At 35.6% G+C, this 11,473-nt stretch overlaps 1 protein-coding gene across 7 annotated transcripts in view; it reads left to right on the forward strand.

Moving 5' to 3' along the window:
* LOC141915448 (uncharacterized) overlaps positions 1 to 10,866 on the forward strand; it is a 134,488-nt gene extending 123,622 nt beyond the window's left edge. For 5 of the 7 annotated variants that reach the window (XM_074806974.1, XM_074806977.1, XM_074806978.1 and 2 more), the window contains 2 exons: positions 3,198 to 3,281; positions 7,457 to 10,866. In XM_074806974.1, the coding sequence (XP_074663075.1) occupies positions 3,198 to 3,281; positions 7,457 to 7,543 (171 nt within the window). In that variant the 3' untranslated portion in view covers positions 7,544 to 10,866. The remainder of the gene's footprint in view (positions 1 to 3,197; positions 3,282 to 7,456) is intronic. The other 2 variants (XM_074806979.1, XM_074806976.1) reach the window with 2 other exon arrangements.
* The last annotated feature ends 607 nt before the right edge of the window (positions 10,867 to 11,473 follow it).

An 11,473-nucleotide genomic window follows, 5' to 3' on the forward strand; every position in this document is an offset into this window, starting at 1 on the left:
TTGCTTTCGATCGCAGGGGTTCCAGCCAATAGGAGACCGCATATACATAGTACAAATTATCACAGCTAGTTAGCGTCATTCATAATTAGTCATGAACTTTCAAATTCAAGTATTTCAAAATGTAAACCAAACCTTCAGCACGGCAGATGACTGGACCGAAGATCTAGAAACGAAATTGGCAGAATTATGGTGTGAGCGGCCATCTTTATATAATGTCGCTAGCACATTGTATTCAAAACCGAATCAGAAAGATTAAGATCTTAAAGAAATAGCTTTCTAATAGAAATATTTTTCCCAATAGTTCAAAATAATTCAAATTTATCCACAAAATGCTTATCACGTGACCATTTGAGCCGTTGCAGTTGCGGGTAATGGCAACCGACATAAGCAGGGAAGCAACTGGGAGGATTGCTGCGAATCGGAGCGCAGTCGACATAAGCTGGGCTGCGATCGCGGTTGCTCTCAGTTGCATCGGTAGGCGTTGCGTTGCTTGTCGACATAAGCCAGCCTTTACTCCAAACAACCTCTAGCTTTCAAGGTAAACCACACTTTGCCCATGGGCAATTTATTTCCTTCATCATCGATACAATGGATATACCTTGCACGCTTTGCTCCTGAGATACCGCATCTCTTCCTTTCGTAAATAATTTCGTGAGGTGACTCCGATGTCCTTTCCTTGTGTTGCATAATTTTTTCTCATTGTCTTCGTCCATCTTGCTGTTTCTATTTCCTCGGCTCGAGGGACCAAAATGTCATACGGAAAATGTCCTGTTACTGTAGATCCTCCAAAGGCAGAAAAGTAACTCCAACACAGCTAGATACGAACGAAAACTGAACCCTACTTTATTGCAGGAAAATGTTTATATACACTATAATATACATGGTTGATCACCCATGAAACTGTGATCGGTGAAATATAATACGTCACAAATACATGCTAGGATTAATCGCATAAAGCGGAAAAAAGAGCTACAAAGCATCAATAATGGGTTTTCTGCACAGCCACACGATGCAACATTTGAAATGAAGGGAATTATAGAAAATTCTGGTCGGGATTCGAAAAATAGAACTTTGGACTCGAGAAAATAAAAAATTTTAAGTTTTTAAAATTTGAATTTAAATTTTGAATTTTCTGTTTTCAAGGTAAATCACTTTTTGCCCATGGGTAATTCATTGCAAATATGATTGTAATTATTATTTATCCTATGAGAAATGCCCTTTTTCGGGTACCTCTCTTGGCTCTCTTCAAAATTCAAATGCTAGTTACAGCCTTGAAATTGTAGTTGTATTCAGTCACTCTTGGGATCAATCACGCGTTTTCATTGGTTTAATTTTTATGTCACGTGATAGAAAACTTGTGTGGGGTTCGAACGCAAACATTGCCGAGACTAAGACTAAGTTCACCCACAGTCTTTTGCGCAGCAGCCACTCTTCTGTTCGCAGTGTGGATGAGAATAGCAATGCCTAAGCGTGCCAGCGCGAGTAATGATAATGACGCTGATTCATCGCCGGCTACAAACAAATCGAATCAACGGTTCATCGAACTCTATTCTGAAAAGTGGCCTTGTTTAAAAACGTCTGTAAAGGGAGAATGTTTCCGTACTGTTCGACGTGCAATATTAATATATCGTGCTCTCATGGCAGGCAGTCGGATTGTCATAGGCACATAGAAAAACAAGGACACAAGGATTTGACTAAAGCACCGTTATAAACACCTTCAATCCAAACATTGTTTACTAAAACGAAAGAAACATCTGAAGTTGCTTTAAAATGAAATATTATTAAAGCTGAAGATTGTGGTTAGTTTAATGAAAAAATGTGTTACTTATTTTTTGCAATTCATGATCACTTCATAACAGTTTAGATTAGAATAAAAGAAAATCATTAGAAGATTGTTTATTCCATTTTAAAAGTACTCTGAGGAAGTGAAAACTACGATTTTGACTGGGAAGCAGAAGTCAAAATTACTCTTAGAAGAGTCTGAATACGATCTAGGATAAATGGCAAAAACTACTCTCTGCCTTACTACTACTAAAACTACTGGCAGCAAAAATCATGGGTAGGCAGGTCTGATACTGGGGGAGGGGGATTAAAAATCGGAATTTTATGCGTACGTAATAATGAATGGTCCCTAGGTAGATTTTTTAGTATAATGCTTATGTTGGATATCAGATAAAATGCCATTTGCTGAGTGGGTATTCTTCATTCTATCTTCTGTTCCAGTTGCTAAGTGCGTACAAGGGACATCAGAGAAAGTAATAATTTCATGATTTTCTTATTTGTATTGGTTAATTTCACTTGAATTACCTAATGGAAAGGGTCACTAAATACATTGAATTACATATTATGAACACTTATTCACCTTTGTACAAATATACGTATTATTTACTAATACAAGTTTTGTTCATGAAATTGACATCAGCTTGATTATAAATGTGCATAATAAAAGAATTTATGAATATATAATGATAGCCGGGTCTCGCTTTACAGAATTTGGCATATTTGAAATCGGATAACTATAGATTAAAAGATGAGAACCGAGCCTTAACAAGAGTTGTAGCTAAACTGTCGAGATAGTAGGTAAAAATATACGTGTGAACTCTTTGCATGTTCATCATCATACATTGATGTTGTCGTAGTTGTTGTGTTCTGATAACTGCCATAGTTTTTCCAGTTGTGCACTGTAGTCAGATTTGCGCCAGGTTTCTAAAAATCATAGAATATCTTTATAAAGGCTGAAGGAAATCATGAACTAAAGAGAATCTACATCAAGCCTCATGAAAATAATGTTACCATCCTTCCTTGTATGACTAGTACTTAGTGGTTTTGCCAGACTGCCAAAATAATGACTTATCATATTAATGTGACTTGAATGATGTGAAGAGATAGCTTCTCATTTTCTTTCACATGTTTATCTACAAAGATCCACTAATTGTTGCAACTGCTGTACAACAGCAGGGTGCTCCAATTTCTGTTGTGATATTGATTTGATTAAAGAGCATATACAAAATGCCATTATCTGAAAGTAAATTTTATCCTTAGACAGTAATGCTATCTTAAACTGCATGTCTATCATGGCAGTAGATTTGAATCAGCGCAAGGAAGGATATCAGTAATATCTTACAGCTCTTGACCCTGATTCTAATGATCCAATAAATGTGTGTCAAGTTTTCTATCAATCGATGTTTTGTAAATAGAATTTGCAGGAATTTATCCAGCAACTTCGTAGCCGTCGGCGTCGACGTCAAAATGTCGACTCTGTCCCCCAAGTAGATACTCAGGTATATTTGTTATTGGTTATTATTTTCGTGCTTTCAGCTTTGTTCATTAAGTTGCGCTTTTTCAGAGCTTCCGATATGATTTGTTTGTTTCTCATTTTCTGTAAAAGTTGTGTATAATTCATAGTCATCATCTCAAATACATCGAAAGTTCCAAAATTATCTGTCCATTACAGTCAACTCAGTTGTACAGTTATACGTGGTATGTCAAAATTTCTCAATGATGGACTTCAACTTGGACAGTTTGAGATTTTCAAAGTTGACAGTAGCGTTGATAATATAATATATCAAGTCTGAATTCATGTTGATTAATTTGAGCTGATAATTACGAGTTAAAATCAAAAGCAGCAGAAATGGATTGTAATTTTATTGTGATTTGAACTCCATATTTCTGTGAAGGAGATTTTGTTCTTATTTGTTTCTGTTATGATTGAGGTACCTTTAATAGTATGTGTTTCAATCTAATTCATTGCAATCACGCCCTTGTGACAAATTTTGCAATCATGCCCTTATCACAAATTTATTCCAATACTAATTGAGGAGTTTATGAGCATGCTAGTGCCTCTTGATTTAATTTTTGATGTTATCCGTTGTTTGATTAGGCCATCCCAAAATAATTGTCTGTTTGCTATAACACCGACTCATCGAAGTTTTCGGAATGAGTCCTTAGGTAGGTAGATATATCTTTTTTGCAAAACTTTTGGGCAAAAAAACAAATTTATCACCTTTTTCATATGGAAACAATATTAAAAATAAAATTTATTTCATTGAATACCAAAAAGAAGTTTTCACCTTTGAAGTCGGGTCGGTCGGGTTACGGAAAACAGACCATTATTTTGGGATGGCCTTATTGTAAAATATTTTTAACAGATGTCCAGATAAATCATACATGCTTAAAATTTTTAAGAAACTTTGATTCTTTGAATTTACTTCTATAGGCATGCTTCATTTTATTGACTAAACGATACAGTAAACCTCCGTTAAATCCATAATTTTCTGGGATGGTTATTTTTCAGCGTTGCTCATGTCTGTTATGTTGTTTATAGCTGAACAATAACCATCCCAAAGTTCAGGAAAGTCATTGATGTTGCCAAAAAACTTTTTCAATATCAATTTAGGCAAACGCCGATTTACATTACTGCTATTTTTGAATTCCCTAATAGTTGGATCTAATGTTGATCCCAGATGTAAGCATGTCTTACCCAAGCAACTGATTCTCTGTTCACTGTATTCAATGAATCCCTTGGCCTCCTCTACTTCTTCTTCTAGCTTATCTATGGCGGTTATCTTCTGGAAGGACTCGTCTATCGTTCGTAGCTACGACAGCTGCCTTTGAATTGATTCAATGCTGGATTCGATTTCATCGAGCTTGGATACAGTGGGACTTTCTGCCAAAACCAAAGATTCAGCTTTTAACGGTGTCTTCGTCACCTGCTTTCGATTTTTTCAAACAAGCCAAATCTGTAGTTGCTGTGTCTGTAGATATCTTGGAGCCTGGTCACGGCACCAAATTAATATACCAGGTTCGATCAAGCTCAGGAAGCACTGACAACGAGGCTTATTTCTCATGGTGAACTCAGAAGTTGAGACTTTATTTGCCCTTTATATAGTTAGAGATTTGAATACAATCAAGCGTGAACAGCAGTACAGGTTGTTCGCTTTATAAGGATTACAGAATATTGGCAGAACTACAATATTATAATGTTACAATACATTATACATATACAGGAAGTTCCAGAAATTACTATACAATAAAGAATTGCTACAAACATTGATGCTTGGTCAGATGATGACGGGCATCAGTAAGTTCTGTTCTGTTTCCATGGTGACCAGATTGATGTCTCCTTGACATCATAATCTATTGTAACCCTAAACTGCCAAATTAAAAAAAAAATTCCCAGAGTGAAAATTTCATCTGTAATTTGTTTCCTACTGGGATCAAAAAAGGTAGGTAATTTGGTGGTATTAGGTGAAATCAGTATCTAAAGTGCAGAGAAGATACAGTATTATCTTTAACAAAAAAGTGCTGATCAGGAGAGCCATTTATGACCTGGTGGAAAAGTTTGAAACAACTGATTTACTAGGTCAAAAATGGCTTAAGGTCATTGGACCCTAATTTTTTTAGGAGAATGGAGAAGCTGTAACCAAGCAGCACGCTATAGGAGTATGCTAACTATATTCTTCATTCCAAAGCTCAAGCGTCTTTTGGGGAACAACATGAAACATGCATGGTTTCAGCGAGATGGGCCCACCTTGCCCTTACTGCAAAACTGACAGTAGATGTTCTACGTCAGAATTTTGGAAAGAGAATCATCTCACTCAAGAGTGAATGGCTGGCCCCCTATTCACCTGATCTGAATCCCATTGATTATTATTTTTTGGGCATATCTCAAAGACGTCCATTAAGGCAGACCAACAACTATTGAACATTTGAATAAAAACATTCGGTAGGAAATAGCAAATACAGGGTTCGATGTATTGAGAAATGTGGAAATTTTTGTTAAAAGGGTAGCAGTAATGAAAAATCTACAGGGATCACATATTGAGCATATCTTGTAAATTGTTTGAAATGAAATGATTGTTGATTACCATAAAAAACTTATCACTTTCATCTATCTGGTATAAGTTTGGTGTATCCATCTTTAAAAATGAAAGTAGGGAGTGCAATTCTTTATTGTATAGTAATTTCTGGGACACCCTGTACATATTCAGCTATTACTATTTCCAACGATGATTTTTGTAACATGATGATAATACGTAACCTGTATTATATCAGATGTTCATATTGTCTGTTGACATGGCTACAACAACACTTGAAAGTGATCTAAACTAGGCGCCATCATTAGGCCTGGATGGAGGATGTCTCTACTGGTTTATCTAAACAAAATATAGTCTTACATCTGCATAGCATACAACAAGGGCTTGGACAGAAAAACAACGTTGCTTAAATGTAACTATAACATTGATGAGTTAGTGTCAGTGTTTTCCGCGGATATTCATATTTCCTGACTACTGGCCACATTATCCTCATTAGATTGCGGTTTAAATTCAGGGAACCATAGGGGCATGAATTCACATCATATTTCCTGACCACTGACCACATTATCCCCATTAGATTACAGTTGTTCATATTCAGGGGACAATAGGGCCATAAATTCACGTCACGCAAGAAAATAAAGATATTCACCGTTTCATGGCCATATTTTGGTTAACCCATTTGCACTCAGGATTGTCACTATGTAGCGTCTTGCTCCTCAGAAAATTCAGATGAAAATCCTCATTTAATATACAAATTAGCTTATTTCCAGTTGATATTTATGTACTACAAGTTTGTGTTTTTATAGTAATTAGTCAAGGCTATCCTATACAGTCACCCTTGCCTCGTACTTTGTCATTCTGGCTTAATCGTCTTAATAAACTTAATGATTAAAGCGCAGTCGACTATTATATACAATTTGGTAAGGGGCAGAAAGCAAATTGATAGCTGCGTATAGGTTTGAATGCAACTTACTGTTTTTATGTAGCAGATGATAAAATGGTGGATTCCGGCAGCTTGGGGAGTAGTAGGCTACAGATGGGCAAACGAATGTCTACTAAGTTAGCTGTGCCTTCATGTCAATTAACTATTCGACTAACCAGATGTCATTGGAATCACTAATCTGTTGCTCGCTAAGAAATTCATGATTCACAGAATATATACAAAGAGATTGTATGTATAAAATACCCATTGTTCCCTGTGTATATAGTTTTCACAATAAATGTAATGTTCCAAACAGCTAATATAGGTTACACAAAGTACGGATAATGGATTACAAATTAGACACTTTTTTGGTTTAAATGCAGACGGATTAACTGAGGTTGACTGTATTTATAATACATTTCCATATATGATGTGTGTAGATGTATATCCTATAAGTAAGAACGTGTAATTCAAAAAAAAATTGAATTTAGATTGAATATGAATGGTGAAAAATGGTATTATGGCCAACAAGTTGCGTGTTATATCATAAGTTACTTTATTTTCATTTTATTTAACATGTTCGAACCACATCTGAACCTTGAATTATTTTTGTTAGAGGAATAATATACCATTGAGTTTGGTTTACTTTACCTTCACCTTTATGCTGTTACCCGATATAGAATAAAAGTATTTACGGTTCACTTTCCTTTTTTTTCAGATGACAGAAACTATGAAATCAGAAATATCGCGGTTAAAAGAGGAAAATGCTGCATTGATACGTGTAATAAGCAAACTGTCAAAATAATTTAGATCAGTCATTTTAGGCTGAATAATATGTTAGCATCATTACCCAGGTTTGATTGGCTATCAAAACGTTAACTCATTTACACACTACACTAGATAAAATTACTCTCCCTTGTGAGGATCATGGCTAGATCATGCACTTTACCCTTGTCCCACAATTACTTTCCAAGGCAGGTTTCAATTGAACCTATTGAATTTCCAGAATATAGCTGAAACCAGAGCACTCCCAGGCTTGTATCTGGTTATTTTGGTAATAGAGTGTATAATGGTCGAAATAGCCCATCCATTAGTGCGTCACTTCCAGTGACTACATTACCAATCAGGGTGTGTATCCTATATTTTGCGAGGGCGAGCTTGCTTGTCATAGGTATAGCATGAATTCTTAGCTTCCTGAGAGGCAGTGGCGAGAACCCAACTAAAAATTGTCCCATTCAAAAGGGTTTATGAGATACAAATCAGGATTTCTTTGGGTTCCTGAAGTTTGGTGTACACTGAATTTTGTCATTTCAAGATTTTGGAAATCAAGACCTCAAGACCTGTTAAACAAATATTCAGAACTGGGTAGTTCACTTTACATCCTTGTGTGAAAATATTGAAATTCTATGGTTCGGGGATGAAAATCTTCCGCGGTTGGAGGTCAATTTTTATCATTCTTGAGATTGATGTAGATCCGTTGAGAAAACGATAGGGGGGGGGGTGGATTAGGGTCTTGGGGGAAAGTTGATAGTTGGATCGAAACATACTAAAAGAACAGACCGTAAAGGCGTCTCATAAAACCGGTGCTATGTTCTCTTTTTTTATAACATCATTGCGAAACACTGCTGTTGTCTAGAACGACTCACTCTGTGCAACAGATCAATAATATATATACATGCAATAGCGCTGCACGAAAAATCTATATTTTGAATCTGCGGTCGCGGGCTTCAAATCATCCAACAAAGCATAGCCCACGTGCGAGCCTGTAGGTGCTCAATAAGAGTAGTCATTGTTTTAATTCAGGCACAATACGCTTGGCTTGAGTGATAGATTGGAAGATTATAGATAGGGGCTCCTCTTGGGACTCTGCCATTTATTGACAAGTTCATTTAAGTATGAACATGGGCGTATAATCTAGTTTATACGTCCATGGCATGAAAATGTTCTAGTGATTTGGATATCATCGGAGCCATCCTCTTCATGTACTCGAGACATAAACAAACAATTGATCAACCGCGTGGCAGCGGTCTTATTTCGTCATTGGAGAATGGGCCGGTGCGCCAAAAACTCCTTGAAATTTCAAAATTTTCTTTCGATTAAATTGATGATACAGTTTGATTTCATAGGTTAAGGGACCTTCTTAATTCAAAATAAATTTGTTCGCGGATTTGGTAAAAACCTTCCCACCCACGTCTCTGCTATAAGTCTGGTTTAGCTTTTTATTTCAATATTTTTTTAAAAAAAAGCAATTAAAATAAAATTTACCTGTCCTAGTCACTTTCCAGAAAAAAATGATGAGAAACTAGGGTATTTCTTTGTGTGGCCTAACAAAATAGTGAAAAACATGGGTTAATTGAGATTTTAATTATTTCATTCGGGTATTTTTTTCTGAGAGAGTTTTGCTGTAGCTCTGACAGATATTGAGATGTAAAGGTCAGAACATGGTATCTAATTTATGTTGAAAAACAGCCGACGCATTTAGGAAATTTTTAGTAATGAGGGATAACGGAAGGCTTAATGAATAAATGGAATATGGATTGATTTTAACAATGATCATGTTTTTGATACCAGTTGACCATTTGTTACGTAAGTCAAATTTGTTTGTAATGTTAACAATCAAACATGAGAAAAAATATTTGTGAACTTGAAAGAGTATTCTGTTGCAGAGATGGTCAATATTTTTTCTGTTGTACGTACACAGCCGTAGACATAGTGGGTCCTCCATATGGTACTCCCATTCGTATTACATATTAGTCCTGCCTTTTTTGCTATGCGTTTTTAATTAGTGGACTCTATAGAATTGTTTGAGTTCAAGTGAAACCTGCCTTACTGTGTTGAGCTTCTGGTTATTGTGCAAATAACAGTCATTCTTGATATACCAGGGGTGTGGTTAAGATTAAGTATGACTCCATGACATATCCTGTCAATTGCCATTTTTTGCATTTAGCAAATAAGCCAAAAGATATTCTCAAGGCTAGGTAGGAATGATTTAGAAGAAATTTACATAAATTTATCCAGTGTTAAACATGTGATATTTCAGTATTACATTTGTGGAACACCTGTACTTGATTCTCCTCTTCAAATATAGTTACCAATTAATAATGAAAGCTTTAATATCTGTCCAGTAAACACGATTTTCTGAGTTTTAACTGATGATTTGTCAATTTGTTGAAGTCGGGTGTATCCTTAATGCATACTCCCTTCCTACTTATGATGTCTGTTTCATGAAATTTGGAATACATGTATTGATGTTTGAGATCGTCCATTAAAGTCTGGATTGGCTAAAACTATGGCTAATGACATATATATTGTATAGATTCTGTATCAATTCAGAATGTGGGACATGAGCTGAGCCAATAGCTTTGTAGAACGTGCGTGGATAAAATGAGTCACTATATAGGTTACAAGAATATGCAGTAAATAAATGAATGCATGCATTTAGTGATAACTGCTGTCAGTTTTATCCATGTCTCCACCACGATTTACATTGCTGTTAGATCCTGTGTATATCCTCATTATTGATGCCACCGTACTCTAGATCTGTTGTTTATAACTATTTTTAAGTTGGTATGTGTCTATTTGCTTCTTGTCTTGTAATCGTCACGATGACTTGTTGATAGTTTGCCAGGGCAATTATTGTATATGTATTATGATCATAAAAATGTAAATTATTCAATTTATCATATAAAGAAAAAAATACAAAACATGACGATAAATTTTCATGTGGTAAAATTCATTTGTAGAATCTGGATTTTGATATGTACTTAGTAGCTTCTGTTTCGGCAGAATTTAAATTCGTGGACGATTGTTGGCGACAGATGCAAACATGGTGTGTGCAGATTGGTAGGATCAATTTCTTGACTGATAATAATTTAATTGACAAATATAAAAGAATACAATGGTTCTCTTATGTGATCATGGACGTATAGACTAGGGTTAGGCTCTAGTCTTTACGTCCATGGTGATATTCATGTTGTAATAAAAGGGCAAGGGTCTTGGAGAAGCAATATAATGCGTATGTTTAACCACCCCGCCCCGCCCCGAATTATTTCTAAGTTGAAACTACACAATTTTTCAGAAATTTTCTACCTAATTATATATTCATAGAGGTACCTAGCCTACCATAATGTAGATATTAACTTTCCCAAGACACATGCACTAGCTTTATGGATAGATAACAAATATTTCAAATTTCAAGGCTCTACCTCAAATACTTTTTTCAAAATCATGTTTTCGGTAATGTGCGTCAGCCGTAAATGATGATTGCGAGAAAACACCAATTTTTTGAAATTTCTCAAGGAATTTGACTTAATTTATCTAAAATGCAACAGTTTAGTAGGTTTACACCTATCAAATTGTCCATTCGAATGCTGGTTACCCTGCAGGTAGCTCCTGTGCCACCATATTGTGCAGAAGTTGGCAAAATTTTCATCCTGATGCTGAATTTATTGCATTCACCCTTGGTGGCTGGCTATTGTTTGCAGGGAGGTGGGCTGATTGGATTACCCGTAAACTTTTTTCTTTTTCTTTGAATGTTTCTAACTTTCCTCATTTTTAGATAACAGTTTGAAGTTAATCATTTTACCACTTAAATGCCCAATGAAGCATGTATTCACGATACTAAAGCAAAATATGCTATGAAATTCTGTAAAGTCAAAATTCTAGAAAATTTCATGATTTTCATTTCTTTCAAAAAATGACACCCAACGACCTTCAGATCAATGTTTTGGGTAAT

This window comes from Tubulanus polymorphus, chromosome 1 (assembly GCF_964204645.1).
Source record: "Tubulanus polymorphus chromosome 1, tnTubPoly1.2, whole genome shotgun sequence".
Classification (NCBI taxonomy): Eukaryota; Metazoa; Nemertea; class Palaeonemertea; order Tubulaniformes; family Tubulanidae; genus Tubulanus; species Tubulanus polymorphus.